At 38.7% G+C, this 19,172-nt stretch overlaps 1 protein-coding gene across 4 annotated transcripts in view; it reads left to right on the top strand.

Moving 5' to 3' along the window:
- Window positions 1-19,172, top strand: part of NELL2 (neural EGFL like 2) — a 324,406-nt gene that overhangs the window by 163,579 nt on the left and 141,655 nt on the right. For all 4 annotated transcript variants that reach the window (XM_036067593.2, XM_036067591.2, XM_036067594.2 and 1 more), the window contains one exon: window positions 14,471-14,596. In XM_036067593.2, coding sequence (XP_035923486.1) covers window positions 14,471-14,596 — 126 coding nt within the window. The remainder of the gene's footprint in view (window positions 1-14,470; window positions 14,597-19,172) is intronic.

The following is a 19,172-nucleotide window of genomic DNA, read 5'->3' as shown; positions in this document are numbered from 1 at the left end:
CTTAATTCTGCTTAATTGGGTCAAGGTTGGGTCTCAGTAATCTGCATTTTTATAAGTTTACCGGGTGATTCTTATGCACATTAAAGTTTGAAGAGGATTATTCTAGATTAATTCTATATTGATATCCTTCTAAGGATGAGTTTTCAAGAATTGTCATTACTTTTGAATTATTCTTTAGTTAATATGCTCCTGCCTAGAAAGATGAATTATTGAGCCTGTGTGGTCCTATATTTCTATTTATCATGTGGTGGGAGTTTTTTGTGTTTTTTTGTTTGTTTGTTTTTTAGATTTTATTTATTTATTTGACAGAGAGAGAGAGAGCGACAGCAGGAACACAAGCAGGGGGAGTGGGAGAGGGAGAAGCAGGCCTCCCGTCAAGCAGGGAGCCCGATGCGGGGCTCGATCCCAGGACCCCGGGATCATGACCTGAGCTGAAGGCAGACACTTAACGACTGAGCCACCACGGCGCCCCCATGTGGTGGGAGTTTTAACTAGGGTTTTCAACCTTAGCACCATTGACTTTTTGGACTGGATAATTCTTTGTTATGGAGGGTTGTCCTGTGCATTGTAGGGTATTTAGCAGCATCCCTGGGCTCTACCCACTAGATGCCAATAGCACAACCGTGTTTGTATCCCGTACTCCCAGTTGTGATAACCAAAAATGTTTTCTTCAGACATTGTCAAATTTCCCCTGGAGGACAAAATTGCTCCCGGTTGAGAACCACTGGTTAATTAAGTAAATACTAGGAAGATAGCTGTATGTGAGCATGATACCTATCCCCAGTTTCTGTTACTATTATTTGATCTTCTTGAGGGCTTTGGTTTTATACCAAGAGTGCAGAGGAGTTTATGTACGAGCATGTAAGGGCTACCTGACACTTCAGGCTGGCTTTACCAGTGAATGTGGGAAAGACATAATGTGATGATGGGGAAGAGGATAAATTTATATTTTGGACATAAACAAGATTACTGTAGGGCCTAAGTTCCAAAGAACAAAACAAAATTAGAGAAGAATTTTTTTTTTTTTTCATTTTTGAGTAGCTCTGAACAGTCTGAAGAAGATACTGTGTGATGTCTCAAGAGTTTTGAAGCTTTGGAGATGGCAGCTCTTTTAAAGGGACAAAAGTAGGGACATGGGGATATGCACTAGCTTTGGCAGAGACTCAAGAGAACATGGAAAAGGCCCAGGGGATGCCCAGGGGCAGGGTTGTAGGCAGTGATAGCAAGTATATGTTGATTTATTCCTGAGCCCATAGAAACACTCAGGGTACACTCAGAAGTAACGGGGGAGACGTTGAAGGGAACCCTCAGATTCATCAGCAGGAATGGAAATTTGTATCCATGGCCTGTAACTTTATTACATTTCTGGTATGATTTTGAGTTTTGTTTGGCCCCCTATTCTTACCAGACTGCTTACCTTTGCATTTCTTTGTAGTATGCAAGAAACATTTGCTGCCTGCCAATGTTAAAAAGTATTTATAATTTTGTCACGCCTTTACTGCTCAATTGTGTCAGTGCTGAAAAGTAGTAAATGGGAACAAATACTTATTTTGTATACCCATCTTTTGCAAGAGTCAGTCTAGTACCCAGATAGATACTCTGCAGATTTGTAGGAGCAGCTACCTGTAATGATGTCTAAAAAATATATGTCAGAAGAAATTTTGAGATTTAGCAGACAAATGAATGTAAAATGTTTATGTGGCTCAAATCAAAATCTTGCCAATTTTGACGAGTGGGGGCAGTACTGATGTTATGGAAAGAACGTTGCATAAGAAGACTTGGGCTTAATTCTTACCTCCGCAGTTTATTAATTGTGAGAACTTGTGCAAATCACTTAATATCTCTGAGCCTCAGGTTCTTCGTCTATTAAATGGGCACATTTGTGTTATTAGGTTGGGAAAGCAGAGGTCAAATAAGATTAAGTAAGATGAAGTATGTGAAAAATTGCCTTCCAGAAAAGTAAGTCCTTGGTAAAAGTTTGTGATTAAACATGTATTTATTACTACCAGTGTGTCAGCCAATTCATGCAACATGAATTTATTTTTGGAACGAAGATGTTCACTCTTAAGTTTATTGAGGACTTGAGGCAAAAATACGCTGAGAGTCCATATGATGATATTGTCTCATAGCTTAAGCCAATTATAATGAGGTCTTTAACTACTTCAGTAGCTAAGTTACCATGGATTATTTCCAGAACCAAATCACTTTATGCCAAATTCGTTTCTGGTCTGAATAACATTCTAACCAGTTCTTAGATATAGAGTATGCATAATTTATCCTCATTTTGCAAATTATATGATAAAACTTTAAATGTAACAGTGGGAATTTACGTTATTTTTCTGTAGATGAGTAGTAGGATAAAATACCTGGTAATTATTTGCATGTACTTGTTTATTAATACTAGGAAGAAAACGTCTGCTTAGAATTAAGCGATTCATTGTAGACCATTTGCAGGTATCTTTTATGAAGCAGTGGTTTATTATTATTTTTTCATTAAATGAAAACTATTTTTTTAAAAAAGAATCTTTTCCCCTGGAAAAGAATCCATTTGAAGTGATATGTGGCTTGTCACATGATTAACAATTTTTAAAAATTTAATTGATGGAACTTTCGCAACTCCATTAAGTTTCAGGTCAGATATAACTTAGAGATTATATTACAAATACCAGCTTTATTTTGCCTTCCAAAAAATCCAAGTCATGTGTTCTAGTTAAATCTGTTAAAAGTCTCGAAGTCAACTAACACTTGCTTGAAATGAAACCACCAATAGCATTCCCTTTGCAGTTTCTTCCTTTCTTCATGTGTTCATTTGCTTCCAAGAAAACCAACTCCAGTATAAAATAAGATAATCTCATTGCATCAAGGATATCTGAAAAAAGGCTTGGATAGGAGACGGAAATTTCAGCATGGTTAATGGCAGGGAACAGTATAGCTAGAAACGTGTAAGAATTGCACAAATAAAACAAATCTAACTTTGGTTCAGTGGCCCTGAGATTCTGTTTGGGATCCTTTGTGAAAACGTGATGCTATGAAGAAAAATGAAATGACACAGTCAAAGCAATAGACATGAGAATAAATGTTAGTTTCATTATCAGTACCATGAATGGACATACGAGTAAGTTTTTAGGAGATAACACTGGCTGTGGATTGCAGGAAGCAGTTAGTCATAAATTAAATGAACCTGACAGAGAAATGAGAGATTTGAGATACGTTGTGGAAAAGAACTTGACTTGTTTGGGCAAATGACTGTTGCAGAACAAGAAGAGCCTCATGTGTTTGGACATTATGGCTTGAAATTACATCTCTTATTCATTGGTATGATATAAAAATAGGTTCCTGGGATTTTAATAATACAGAAGAATATTTTCATTTTTACTTTTTTACTCCATCTTAACTTTCCTCCAAGTAATTTTTCTTTGATACAAAGAATGTGCTCCTAGGGGCGCCTGGGTGGCTCAGTCGGTTAAGCGGCTGCCTTCGGCTCAGGTCACGATCCCAGGGTCCTGGGATCTAGCCCCGTATCGGGCTCCGTGCTCAGTGGAGAGCCTGCTTCTCCCTCTCCCTCTGCCTGCTGCTCCCCCTGCTTGTGCTATCTCTCTCTCTCTGTGTCAAATAAACAAAATCTTAAAAAAAAAAAAAAAAAAAGAATGTGCTCCGAAACAGATTTTTACAAGTTGTTCATATCCTTAAAGAAGAACGTGATAGTGAAGAAATGGGACTGAAAATGTAGGACTATGGTTGTTGGTACTGAGTTGTTGTGAGGTCATACTTCCTAATCAACGTTAAACATTGATTAAGATTGTCAAATTTAACATTGCAGTTTAGTCGGTAATCTATGTATAAACAAGCAGTTGGAAATTGGAGTGGTTCCATATCTTTCATGAAAGCACTGATGTAATGTTTAGATTAATAACTCTGAATAGGCATCAATTTGGATATTGTAATGACTGAAACTCTTGTTTTTGGCAAAATAAATATATCTTTGTTAAATTAGTTTTTAATATTTAAAAATACTAATCTGCCTTTTTGGAAAGAGTGCTGTTCAACTTGATGAATTTTCAAATCCAACGTGACAAGGCAATCTTTCAAATGAGCCTGTCTGTTCCTTAATTTCAAGCAAATTGGATTCGGCCAAAATAGCTACTAACTAGCCATGAATAAGCCCAGACAAAAAGTGCAGAAGTAGAGACAGATGGACTCCCCATGGCCAAAGAGGTTGGGGACACACTGGGCAGGAATTGGAGCTTCATCTGGGCCTTGAAGAATGAATCCAATTTAGATTGGCAGAGGAGTAAGGAAAGGGAAAGAGCAAGACGTATTTTGGAGTTTTTTTCTGCAACAGGAGGATTATAGCTAGGGGTGTTAGATCAAACTGCTGAAATAGGGACCAGATTGTGGAGGAACCATGGATTATATGGAGTGATTCTATTCACGATTTGCAAACTACTAAGTTACCGCAAACATTTGGGCAACTTCCCCACTTCATACAGGCTCCTGGGCTGTGAAAAGGGGGTAACTTTCTAAGTGCCCCTTAAGTCACAGGGTTGTGAGAATTAACATATAATACAGATGAACATGCACCACCAGAACCAAAGTGTTATAAAAATGTCAAGTGGTAGACCTGTGGGAGCTTGGCTGCCAACCCTGCTGGGTGCTATTCTCTGCTTGAGTAATCTTACTATGCAGCCCAGCTCAGTTTCTTCTCATTTCCTACAATGATTATTGTAAACCTTCACCACTCCATGCAAATTTTTGATTCTACCCATTCTCTTATTCTCAACAGGAAACTTCTTTACCAACAAAACAGAGAACAGAAACTAACCCCCCTTCTGCTCCCCTTACTTAAACCCACATGCCTCATGCCCACCCTTTCTTCCTTCTTCCCAGTCTCGGTGGAATAGATACCCTTTCTCTTGGGAGTGATGAGTCCATCTGAGGACTGAATCTCATCTCTTCCTGGCTTCAGAGGAAACTTATTCCATCCATTATCCCCTCAAACTCTGTTTTCAACTTATTTCCATTCGCTCCTTCCCATCAGGATTTAAATATGCTCACGTATCTCCCTTAACCACACATCCCTTCTAGCTTTTGTTTTATTGACCTTCTTCCCCTTTTTATCCGAATCTCTGAAAGGTGTAATTGATTTTCACTGCCTCCATTTCTTCATGTCAGAGGCTCTCCTTCACCTACTTCAGTCTAGATTTTTCGTCCCAGCTCCCCTCCAAACAACTTTCACCAAGGTCACTGATAACTTCCATAATGTTAAATCAGACCTCGTTCAGCCCGCATTTTGCTTGACTTCTAGGCAGCAATTAATTCTATTGATCACTCCCTCCTTGAAATACTTCTTTACCTTGTCTTCATGATACTACATTGTATTGATCAGGGATCAGAGTTGCAAACAACAGAACCCACTCTGGCAGTTAAAGCAGAAAAGGAATATATTGAAGGATGTTGGGTGGCTCACAATAAATGTGAAAGGACAGGTTTAGATGATGTTCAGCCAGGACCACACATGTCACACGTGGGTACAGATCCCACTACCTCTGCCTCGTGGTGTCAACACTACAACTCACACGAATATTGCCTACTGTTCACTGATGACGTCTGGGACCGGACTCCAGAACCCGTGCTACTGCTCCTATCCTGAATGCTGAACGCCTTCTCCACCCTGCTTGCTAGATTTCACAACCTTGCTTCCTCGTGAATTCTCTTCTGAATTGAAGTTTCGCATAAGGGCTTGCGATGGAAAGTCCTAGGTTACAAGGCTATAGACTGGCTGCCAAGTATGCTGAAATCCGAGTTGTGACTTCCATCTTGGGGAGGTGGGGATTACCTCAAATATAGAAGGTGTTGAAAGGTGATTGCTGACCACTATGTCAACATTCGTCTACCTCCAACCCTCTTCTAGTTTTGTTGCTACCTCTCTGAGTGATCTTTTCAGCCTCCTTGCTTTACTTGTCCCTTAAATGTTGAAGTTCCCCAGGGCCCCCGTCTTATTTTTTTCCTCCTCATTCTGCACCCTCTCCCTGGGTGATGTTGTCTAATACCATGGCTTTAATTACCTCCTCTGTGCTTGAGGCTCCCAGATCTTGACTTCCAGTCTTGTCTTCTCTCCTGATCTCTATCAACATATATATCCATATCTCCACACTTTCTCCATATGCAACTAGAATATACTGTCCCAGACACAGAAAGCCAAACTACAAGTGAGCTTCCTCCTAGCTTCCAGTTTTGCTCTTCTCGCATCCATCCTGTACCTTGCAGTTAAAAAGATCTTGCTTAATGTCATTTCATTCACTTGCACCCTTTAGAGGAGAAGCATCCCCTCCACCACACCCCCAAAACACACACACACGTGCATATCCCTATATGGGCAGACAGTGTCTCTGGAAGGTTGCACAGGAAATTGGTAAAAGTGGTTAGGAGATTAGGAGTGGGACAGTTGAGTGGCTGTGGGTTGGACTGACTTTAATTTTGCACTATGTTGTACCTTTTACAGTTTATACTCTGTGTACATATGATATAATAAAAAATTGATTTACAAAACTTCAATAGATTCCCATTGATCATAGGATAAGGTCAAATTCTTTTGTGTGTCTTACAAGATCTACACACAAAATAGCTCCTGCTACTTCATTAGCCACATTTAATGTTTTGCTATTCTTTGAATATATCAGATTTTTTCACTTTCCAGCATAGTTCTCTTGCTTGAAATGCTCTCCTCTTTCCCATCTCACTTGGCTAACTACTTCTCCTTTAGTCCTCTGCTTAGATGTCACACCCTCTTAAAAGCCTTACCTTGCCTGTAAGATTTGGAGTGCTCACATTTTGTTCCAGATGGCACTATCCTTATCAAATTCCCACAGCATTTTTAAAAATTATTACTTGTCTTTGAGAAGGACCGTAGCTCTGCAAAGTCAGATACCACATCTGTCTTCTTCAAGGCCATGCCATTGGTGTCGTTGTTAATACCTTGGGCAATAGTAAGAATTCAATAAATATTACTTACATGGATAAACTACTCATGCTTTTGTTATCTCAGCCCCTTAGTATTCCAAATGATCTCACCTTTTCCCACAGGTATAATTTTACGATCACTCTCAACCCTGTCTCAAATTTCTCTACTGCATGTCTCTGTGTATATCTGTTTTAAATGAAGGAATCCTAAAGCTAGGAATAATGTATCCTATTAAAAGTAGCAAGAACAATGATACAATACTAGAGCTTTTACTCTTGAGGAATGTACCGTATAATTTACAATGAATGAATTTAAAAAGATGAATGAAGAAAATATATGATTTTTATTTTGAGATGTCAAAAAATCATGTGTGTCAGTAGCACATGATAGATACAGTTTTTAATATGTAAAAATGAATATTTGGTAAACAAACTTGTTAATGCCACTGACTTCAAATAAGATTGCTTGCAATTCCTTTTAATGTTAGCCTATTTGTAAATGACATTTTAATTTATTCTTCACTGATTTTTTACTGAGCAGCCTACTTGCAAAATTTTTTTTTATTTTCAAAAATACTCTTATCTTCCCAAATGTTATTCTCAAATCTCTTTCCAGAATTACATTTCTCAGAACTTAGGCTTTTTTCCTGGTTTATGAATTAAGTCATTGATCTCTTTGCCAACTTTGCCAAGCCAGTTTTTCACAGCTGGTGGGCCAAGACTTAGTAATTCTAACCCATACCGATGCGTGCTCCTCTTCAATATGTGGAGTCCTTGCTGTTGAGCTGCACGACTTCAAGATTTTATTGGCTGAGAAAGAAAGCATTAGTGTTCATTAACATGCTGATATAATCCTTTTACAGGGCAAAATTGAGATAAAATTCTGTAGCCTTAGAAATACAGCATTTTTTTTTTTAATGGCATCAGTGACATACAAAGCATAAGATGGGGGGGAGGGGAGAGGTGGATAGCCAGGTTGTGTGTCAGAAGCCCACAGAAGAGGGGGCATCATACCTGAGTGCCCACTGCCTCCAAGGACAGTCTCCAAGGAGACGACTCCAAAGGCCAAACGGAACATTAATGTGGGATCTGGGGTCTGGAAACAGTGTTGTCATTCTGATTTCCACTCATTAACTGTGTAAACTTGTTCTGGAAGAATCTTCCAAAAACCCAGATCTGATTCAAGGAACCCTCTCCTAAAAGCTTTCCCATTTCATATAGGATGAAGTTCAGATTTTTTAATGTGGCTCATGAAAGTTTCACGATCTGATTCCTGCCACCTTCTTAATTTGTCTTTGGCATTTCTGTGCCTCCCGTGTCTTTAATTGTAAATGACTGCGGTTAGGTTAGATGATTTCTGTAGTTCCTTTCAGGTCTAGAAATCTGTGATTCTGAATAATTACAAAGTCAGCTGCAGCTTTCAGATAGGATAAAAGGGAATTTAAAAATTTATAAATTCCTGTTTCTAAAATAGATCAGCTTGAATTATCCTGGGACAAGAGAGGTTGTTCAAGTGTAAGAAACACAGTTTACTTATGCTTTTTAAGTTTGTTGGAGGATGACCATGTATCCTACAAAATCCTGGAGAATCAGATTCTCCCCTGCAACCATAGAAATCATGTTCTCTTTGTTAGAATTGTAAAGTATGAGGGCTGGTAATGACATGGAAATTCTAGCCTTTGTTTTTATAGATGATGAAATTAAGGTCCAGAGAGATGAAATGCCTGTCAGGTTTATAACAGAGCCAAAGACTAGAACCCAGCCTTCTTTATTCCCACCACAGGGTCCTTCCTCCTGCAAGACTGTATTTTACCACAGTGGCTTGTGTTCACAGTGGCTTACAAAAAGCTCATGTCTAAGTAAATGCCTGGGCAATGTACTGGGAAGACAAAGGATTCGCTCTGCCAAGTGGAGCTCCAGGTCAGACCAGTGTGGATTAGGATACTTATCCTTTCTCCTTCTAGATGAAAAGCCATGAAAGGATTCATTGATTCATCCAGCAGATTTTTAGGGAGGGCCAGCCATTGTCCTAGAATAAGGTCTCTACCCTCCCGAATCTTCTGTTCCAATAGAAAGAGACAACAGACATACCAACAAATAACTTAATACGATATTTTCAGACACTGATAAGTAATGTGGAGAAACTGGGGCTAGGGAGGTTACTTTAATTTAATGAACTTCTCCTCACCTCAATCATACCTCTCTCATCAGCTCCACAATTGCTCCATCTTACCAACTCTCATGAGATTTATTTTTCTATGCCACTTCCCCTACTCCCCTCCTTCCAAATGCTTTCATGTTTCCATATCACAGCAAGGAAGATACCTTTCTTGTGTTTGTTGGAGATTTAAGTGCATTCCCATTGTGTCTCCTCTCCCATAGCCGTATTTCTGTTTTATTTCCTGCATAAACTCCAACCAAATGGAATATTCACTGTTCCTCAGTGTTTCATGTCTTTGCTGCCTATGCTGCCTACACTAGACTCCAATGTCTACAATCCTCCCGCTCATCATTGAGCATCTCTATTTGACAGGACACTGTTCTGTGGCAGCCCCCTCCTTCTGTGTGTAAGTCTGTCACTGTAAACCTACTTCTTCAAAATCTACCTCATGCCCTGCCACACCAACCAGCAAATTGTCCTTGGTTGTCCCTGCTCTTAGTCACCAACTTTCCTCTGAATACCGGTCCTGATAGTGAGTGCATTCTTTCCTCTGTTCCCTTCCCTTGCCTTCCCTTCCCTTCTCTTTTCTTCTTTTCTTTTCTTTTCTATTCTATTCTATTCTATTCTATTCTATTCTATTCTATTCTATTCTATTCTATTCTATTCTATTCTTTTCTGGTACTTGGTATATAAGACCTTATGCTCTTATTCATGTTGTATCCAGGCTTCTTAATTTCATTATCAGCTCCTCAAGTTGGGGGGGGAAGAGTTACAAAATTATTTATATCACCAGGTGTAAATTCCCAAATTTGTTCCGCATTAATAAGCTCAGAACAAAAAAGGCACTGTGTTAAAGAAGTTGGTTGCTCCCTATTTAATGCACATTGTATATGTTTCCATTATATAGTATGCAACACTTCATAGCATTATTGTCTAAGTGTTATTTCTTCAGCTACAATTTATCTTTGTTGCCTAATGCAGCACTCAGACATGTTGCAAGTGCATTATATACTTGTTGAATTAATGAGTGAACATTTTAAAAACATGACTAGGTATTTCAGAGCCTGTAATTTCCTCATGTACATGGTGAGTTTTAAGGAGGGAGATGGAGGAAGAATAGTAATATAATGGTCCTGAAAACTTATTTGACCACGCAATCCTCTGTTTTTAAGGAACCATGAGCCTCTCATGGAAATACTGTTCTCTAGAGTGCAGGCTTAACACATAGAAGGCATTATGTGGCTGATGCTGATAGTACTTAAAAGGATGGTAAGTTCTTTCAGGGCAAGACCTATGCTTTAACTGTGTTTGTACTGAATTTTGGTTGTGTTGTTAAAAGCCACATGGTCCGGCAGCGTGCCCTTTGCACGAATCTCTACAGCATGTCCAGCCCGTGCTTGAATGCTTCCTCTTGGCAGGAGCTACCTTCTGTGGCAGCTCTTTCCAACTTTGTGCAGTACTGTCTGCCTAGTAGAAAGTTCTATTGCAGCAAACGCCATCCCTGGTACTCTCCACCTATGACTGTAGTTCTACCGCTCAGGGTCATCAATATGACTGAAAATCCAGGAAAGGGACTTGGGCATAGAAGACATTCAATAAGCGTGTCGAGAATTGAACTGAATCGTGAGAATTTGACATTAAGTTTTTGAATTGGGATTTCAAAAAAAAATATACCCTGGACTAAGTTTGAACATGATTTTCTGCCAGATCACTTTTTAGTCGTGCCGTTTTGGGGCCTGTGAGTATCTGCACATATAAGTAGAAATGACATTTATGTAGCTTTGCGGTTTTAAATGAGGCTCTTTGGGGACTTCCTTTTCTGAAGACGGGGCATGAGAAATTTAAAAAGACAACTGGCAATTGGGTATACAGTGTTGCACTTATATTTTTTGGTATTTTACTCCCCTCCCCCCACAATACTGTTCCTGACACTTCATATCTCTAGCTCATGAATCCAGTTATTTCTTTGTGATCGAAACCATTCAAGTTCCTAAAAGGCTTCACGTTAAATAGGTTTCCTCATTTTGCTTTATGACCCTACATTGTGTTTTCTCTGATCATATGGTAGCTTCAAGGGTAACATCTACAAAAGAAAATGGAACTGGCCAATGTCTCCCAATATGTGAGATGTAGACCCACCACAGGCAACTATTAGAGATAGTATTTAGGCCCATGTGCCCTTTCACAAAACATCCTTATTTATCTTATAAACCAAACTATCTGATAACTTTGGCTGTAAATAGGGCCCATTAACAGAAATCACCCTAACTGTCCCTTTTCCCTGTCTCTTCTCATAGGACATTAATACTCTCAAAGTTCTCATTTCTTGTGCTTCGTGTACTTGACTTTGATTTGCCAGGTTTGATGGCTCCTCCTACTGAGGTAGGCTTCCCCCCCTAGCATACTGTTTGGAAAGAGGGACAGTGCCTTCAGTAATTAATGCTTGCTCCAGCTGGGACTCAGTCCTGCCCTAGGCCCTGAAGCTACATCCTCGACTCTACCAGAAAATATGGTCTCTCACTAGGAACTCGTCTTGTTTTGAGGAGGGGCCACAGTGTACTCAATAATTCTCCCCTTTGATAACCAAGATGTCGCCACTGAGTTGTGTTCATTATTCTTGGCGCTTTCTTTCCCAAAGGTAAATTCTTTATACCTTTGTGCACATGAACTTCTTCATGGCCATCCCTCCAGTTCACAAGCTTAAGCCCAGGGGACTCCTGCAGTGGCTTTCAGTAACTTTCACTTCTCTGCAGCACTCTCTCAGAAGAGTGGGGTTAAAGACCATTGATCCAGCTGAGCACATTAATTGTCCCATATGATTCCTATTATTATCTTAAGACCCTGGAAGCAAATGAGTTTTCATCATATTCCCCCAGGGTGCCCGTAGTTTGATTTTTAGGCTGTAATTGAATGTGATACTTTCCTTGCAGACCAGTGCAAACATTTAGAAGTAGCATGGTATCATGAGAAGCGTATTATACTAGGAGTCAGATAATCTGAGATCTATTCTTAGCTCTTCCTTAAACCAGCCTTGAAGCATTTATTCATTCATTCGGCAGCATTTATTGACCCTGAAATATCCTAGACACCCTATAAGGTATTGTGAATACAAAAATGAACTACATACTTAGTGATTCTTAACCCTGCTTATGCATTAGACCAGGGGTCATCAAACTGTGGTCTTCAGGCCAAATCTGATTCAACTTCTGTTGTTGTAAATAAAATTTTATTGAAATATTGCCGGGCTCATTCATTTACATTTGCCTACGGTTGCTTTCATGCTAGAACAACAGAGTTAAAGTTGCAACAGAGATCCTATAAGCCCCAAAGCCTAAAATATTTACTATCTACCTCTTTATTGAAATATTTTGCTGATCCCTGCATTAGACTCATCATGGAGAAGATTTAAAAAAGAAATCATTGTCTGTGTTCCACCACAGATAGTTAAATCAGATTTGGAATGGGGGTTTGAGAGTTGGCGCAAGACCCAATGTTTTTAAAAAGCATCCCAGATGACTATAATGTGCAGCTAGAGTTAAGAGACACGAATAGATGATCTCTACCCTGGAGGAGTATATAAGGCTTATTGGAAAGAAGAAGCCTACAAAAGTTAATAAAGGTACAGCGGATGAATCTGCAGGGGAAACACAAAGTTCCAAGAGAGCACTGCATAGAGAGCATTTTACTTCATTGGGGAAGTTTTCACAGGGAGACGTTTAAACAGATTCTTTTTTTTTTTTTTTAAAGATTTTATTTATTTATTTGACAGAGAGAGACACAGCGAGAGAGGGAACACAAGCAGGGGGAGTGGGAGAGGGAGAAGCAGGCTTCCCGCTGAGCAGGGAGCCCGATGTGGGGCTCGATCCCAGGACCCTGGGATCATGACCTGAGCCGAAGGCAGATGCTTAACAACTGAGCCACCCAGGCGCCCCTAAACAGATTATTCTTGAAGGATAATCCACTGGTGGGCAAGATCCACTAAGACTGGTGATAGGGAAAGAAGGAATAGAGAGGACAGCATGTACAGAGGCAGGCAGGTATGAAAGAGCAGGTCCATCTGAGAACTGACCAGAAGCTCTGTGTGGCCAGAACCCTGAGAGGGAGGAAAGGGTGTGGTCATAGGCTATAAAACTGAAAAAGTCAGGGCCACGCCTGGGAAGAGCTTTGTATGGTAAGAGGTTTGTAATTTATTGTGTCGTTTTTTGCATTACCTTTCATTTAGAAGTTGAATAGAAAATTGAGCCTTTCTAGACTGCCATTTTTCCATCTGTAGAATAAGTAGTTAGCTTAGATGATTGCCAAGGTCCCCCTCTAACCTACAACTTTCTGAGATTTTATCAATTACTTCTTGTGATACTCTCAGGTCTGGGAACATAGCTGAGGTTATAGGAATAGCATGACTTCTGTAGTAGTAGGTCACCTGATATCTCCTAAAATTGACCCATTTCTCTTACTAGTACAAATGAGAGCACTGCTACTTTGTGGATTCAGCATAAGGATTTGAGAAAGCAGACTTCTGGAGGAGAAATGCCATGCCTGGCCCATGCATTCAGGCCCTTCATAAAGAGTATTTCATAATGATAAAATATTTGTAAGCTAGTTTATATTCCATGCACAGAGGCGCTATAAAATGGGGACGGTCTTATTGTAAAAATTCACATTCTTTCCAATTAGTACTAGAGCCCATTATGGCTTACCATGTGTAAGTCTTTACACTCAAAACCTGGTGTCTGAATTGCTATGGAAGTTCTTCAATATGCCTTTTTTTTTTTTTTTACAGTTTCTCATTTATATCAGGTCTCTACATTGTAATCTCATCTCTGTTCAGACACTTACTGGGATAGCTGTAGCTCTACTTGTATCTCTGATAAGCTACATGTTATTGATTTCATGTCTTTAAGTGAAGTTATTCAAGTTCTGATGTATGTGAATATCTTATTTACCTCTTAGGGTCTCCCCAAGTATAGAAAATAGCCAGTGAATCAAAAAACAATATACGATAGGCTCAGAGTCTGAAGATTCCAAGACTCTAACATAGCCAGATTTGTACTTTCTGATTCATTTTATCAAACACAGGTAGATGAATGCACTGAAAATTTCTAAATATATTTAGAATGTTGCAAGTTGAAATATACAGGCATCTTTGAAATTCCAGCAAGAGCTGTTGGAAAAAAATGTTTATGGTTTCTATCACTTGAACATCAAACATTCCTATTAGAGATGGTTTGAATACTTTTAAAAAATGCTTTTCAATTGGAAACCATTGCCCTCTCCCCACCAAAGAAAATTATAGGGAAACTCTAGAATATTGGCCACTGTTGACCTCTTTACCCTCCTCTTCCTTCACAGACATCGATGAGTGTGCTGAAGGACGTCATTACTGCCGCGAGAATACGATGTGTGTTAACACCCCGGGTTCTTTCATGTGCGTCTGCAAAACTGGATACATCAGAATTGATGATTATTCATGTACAGGTAAACAGCGACTGTTTGTGAAAGTACATATTCCCGTGCCTTAAATTTACTTTTAAGAGTTCCTTTTAAGTCTACTTCTATGCCATAAATACTCCCTTACAACAGAACAATACTTTTCACAAGGAGAAGCCTATCTCCTTGATTTGGTAGTTAATTCTGAACCTGTTCTAAGGAAAGGAATACCTGCTTGCTCTGGGTAAGTTTTATACTCCTTGTTAGGAGAGTTAAAGAAAAGCTAGAGAACCAAATTAGTATTATGCTAATTTTATACTTAAACAGTATTTATACTCAAAACTTCTGTGAATTCTATGGAAAATGTGAGAAACAACCCTTAAATAATATTTCCTTTATATGGCAGTAGGTTTTTGCATAGAGGAAGAAGAACATAAATAACGTGATGTTTTCAGAAATAGATTCTTGGAGTGCTAGGAAATGGGAATATTAAAGAGAATCGAGCTCCTTCATGCATCTGGGAAATGCAGCTGAGTACATCAAAGAAGTTTTGCTTATGTTTGTTTTATGAACTCTCACTCCCTGCAGTACCATCCAGAGTCCTGTTCAGGGATATCTTGAGTGTTAGTAATGCCTAAAGTTGGTCCTGGGATAAGACAACCCATTCGCTTCATATTCTTTCCTACCTGTAGAATATTGAAAGAAAATGGTGCTAGACAAGTAGCTTGAAGACTATAGGGTTTGAGGAAATGTGCATGTGAAATAAGACATTTCTTTGGATTTCCTTTTTTTCAAATAGAATAATCTTAAAAATAAATAGATTTTAGAAAAACATGTGGGACCATAAAACCAGAGAGCACTTAAAAATATTATCCTTGTCACTTTTTACTCTACCTGTCACTTTCTACTCTACCTCCAACTTTATAATTTTTATCAGATGGATGTACAAATAATACTTAGAGGTTTTCAGGGAAAAAGACTCTATAACACTCCAGTAAAAATATGAATCTATAATAAAAGTGTCACCTTATGCCTTCGTATTAGAGTGCACTCTTCTAAGTTTCCATTACAGCGACCATAGTGTGTACTACTTGATATCTTGTTTATCAGAGCAAAGGGCAGGTCCTTCCTCTAAATTCAAATATAGTATTTATATAAAAACAAAATGTTGGGTATAAAGAACAATAAGAAGTGACCTTCCAATCTATGGAGAATAACCCAAAGATATTTTGAAGATAGAGTATGTATTTAATATAGAGTTGCCAGTGGGTTATTTTTTTAATTCCAAACATTTCCACATTATGGGACCAATTCTGCACTTTTTCATTAGACAAAAATTAATCACATTGAGTGGCAGAGTTTCTTGAAGGAGGTCTGCAGAGATATTTTTCAACACAAAAAAAGAATATAAATGACAAATCTCAATAAATACATGGAGAATAAAATACACAGTTTGCTGTATTATTGGTAATATCAATAATTCTGAGTTCCAATGTATTTGTTAACAACAAGAACAATAATCTTAGCAAAACCACCGCATCTCAGAGCGATATTTCAAGATGTGCTCATTAAAAAAAAAAAAAGGAGTGCTAGCAGTTTTCAAGGAGTCTGCCAGTTCCTTGGCATGAAAGACTTAAAAAGCTTTGTACATGTTTATACTTCTTAGTTGATTCTTTTTGTTTTTCTTATATTCTTAAAAAGTGTTCGAGGTTGTAAATAAGAATACATGACACATAATTTGGCCTGCTGTTGAATGAGGAGTGTTTCTTCGGGGCAGGGTATTTTTAAGAGATTCATTTCCATTCCAAGCCTGTCTGTTGGCTGTAAATCCAAGGAATACTTGAGCTGTCATCCCTTCCAGAGACGCTCCTGCTTTGGCTTTACCTCTCCCAGTGTATTTTCCTTCCAAATAAAATCCCACAAATGACTATTTGTTTTTGACTACTTAGGGAGAATTTTCCATTAAGATTCCAAAGTATCTAATGATACCAATGAAGTATCCCTTTGTAGGAATGCCAATGAAGGCCAAGATCATTTTAAGAAAAGCTGTTCAGACCATGATTTTGTGCCTAAAGAACCAGAGCCAAGAATTTCAAGATCTGGCAGGTGATGGAATGTATTTCCTTAATGATGCACAGTATTTCTGTTTCCACTTAAAGAAGGATTTCTTGCCCTTAAATTTTCTATATACTGTGGGTAGGTCTACAAATTGGAGGATTTACATCCATACATGAAAGTTGGATTTCCTAGGGAATAGGAGTGGATTTTATTTTGTAGTCCAAAGTCGGGCGATCTTTGACAAAACTTTTTATGTTAGACCATACAGGGTCAGCACACATTCAGGGTCCCTGTAGAGGAAATGAATGCTTAAATTCTCCCTCTTTGAATCTCTCCCTGCACACTTTAATGTTAGCATCTGTACCAAAGCCTCGAAGAAATGACTCTTCTGATGGGGGCTTGCCTTGCAGCTGAAGGTATCTAGGCTGTACCTTTTCAAGAGCTCCCATAAGAACAGAGTTGGACCTTATCTCTCTGATAAAGACTGGGATTTATTTTCCATGAATTTAGAAACAGATATCCGCATACTTGCAGTGGTAGGCCTTCCAGAATGAATGTCAAAACACCACTGCAGAGCCATTCTCTGATGTTTGTGGTTGAGCTCTTGGAGTTGTGAATTTGTTTTGCTTCTGGATCCCTGCCCCTCCTTCCTATTGAAGAACCCTCTGCCATAATGTAGCTGACATTCTCAGCACGGAACCCAGCAGACTCTCAAAGTTGCTTGCCCCGCCTGAAAATGAATCATTCTAATTTAAAGAAGACTTTAAGAGTGAAACATGTTACTTTATAGTCAAGAGCTTTGATCAATAAAAGAAGCTTTTTTTGCTTTTATAACCTTTTAGCTCTTGCATAGAAATCATGTATGCTACAGTGTAATTACCTTCCGTAATTGGTAGAATTGCATAGGTTTTTTTTTTCTTTCAGTTCCAGACAGTTTGAGTTATATTTTCCCCGTGATCATAAAATTCTGGAGAATTCTTAAAGATAATCTAGTCCAATCTCCTAACTTTCACATGTGGGAATACTGAGGATCAGAGAGATTAATTGCCTTACCCATGGGGCAAAAAGAGGGCAAAAAGATAAGCTTCCTTATTTTTAGTTCTCCTATTATTCACCATGTGTTTAATTTGCGACCATACAAAAATAATAAAGGGAAAGATTCATATTTTATAGAGAAATACATTATTTAATTTCTAATGTTCAGTAATTAAACTGCCTTTCTATAGATTGTTTCAGTTCATTAGCTTCAATTCCAAGAGGAATGTTTCCCCTACAGATCTTATAATAATTCTGAATCAGAAGTCAGTAGAAGAAGTATAAATCGCCACTTTCTGGGCCTCTGACTCTATTATATAGCCACACTAATGACTCAATGGCAAAAATGATATAGCAGTTTAAGTTCTTCTAAACCCATTAATATAATTTTCCTTCCAGCGAGGGTGTTATTTATTTTTCTAATTAATGCTTCATAATCTCTTTCCTTCTCGTGTCCCTTCCTGTTCTCATAGAGGAAAGAATAGGTATACCTACAAGGAAAGAAAGAGAATGAAAAAGAAGGAAAGAAGGATGGAGGGAAGGAAGGAGGGAAGGAGAAAAAAGACAAAGGAGGGGAGAGAGAAGGGAAAGAAAAGGGTTTGGTTCACATGAGCCAAGATGTTAGAAGCCCACTCTTCAGTATCTCTAATTGCAAAAATAACTTAATTTTTATGCATAACAAAGTTGCTTGGTTACTGATCTGGACTAATGGTTTCCTTGGTTCACTTGTATAAGCGTTAATTGGATTGGGCAAATCTTTTTGAGTTTTACTGGACATCCCTTCCTGGAACTGGTCTTGTGTAATGGACAAAGAATAAAACGTCTCTGGAAACAAAGGCAGAATCCAAGAATTGTGGAATTATCAAAGGATAACAATATATGGAGTGAAGAGGCATTCATGTCAGATCTTCCTGCTATATCTCTCTGCTCTGATTATTATAATTTAAAAATGGATTTCTGATTCTTTTTTCATGTTGATGAGCTTGTAAATCTTCCCACTGTTGTGTAGAGTGGGAACAAAAAATTGGGAAGGGCAAACTGGTAGAAGGGATGGAAAAGGTCTTGCCCAGCTTAGGGAGAAAATTGATCCTTTAGGGCAGTGGTTATCCAATGAGGCGAGTTTTGCCCTCCTACCTGCCAGAGGTCATTTGACACTGTCTGGAGACATTGTGGTTATCACAACTGTGATGAAGGGAGTTACTACTGGCACCAGGTGGGTAGAGGCCAGGGATGCTGCTAAACACCCTATAGCATTATTAATAGGCTATCTCTCCTCTTGAGGAAATACCCTCTTGAGGATTCTACTTTCCTAGGATCCTTTCAGCTGGGAGCTTTTCTCTGGTTACTTTCCAACTGAGTCACTAATCTTCATCCTGTTCAGGACATTCACTACAAGATAGCCCCCTATAACAAAGAATTATATGACCCAAATGTCAATGGTGCCAAGGGTGAGAAATGGTGCTTTAGGGTTAGCTGATCAAAATTGTAAAAGGTATACTTCTTTTTTCAAACTTGCCCTTTTCTTCTTCAA

The sequence above is a fragment of the Halichoerus grypus genome, chromosome 6 (assembly GCF_964656455.1).
Source record: "Halichoerus grypus chromosome 6, mHalGry1.hap1.1, whole genome shotgun sequence".
Lineage (NCBI taxonomy): Eukaryota > Metazoa > Chordata > Mammalia > Carnivora > Phocidae > Halichoerus > Halichoerus grypus.
Note: the sequence above shows the minus strand (reverse complement) of the source record. Positions and strands in the feature narration are given on the sequence as shown.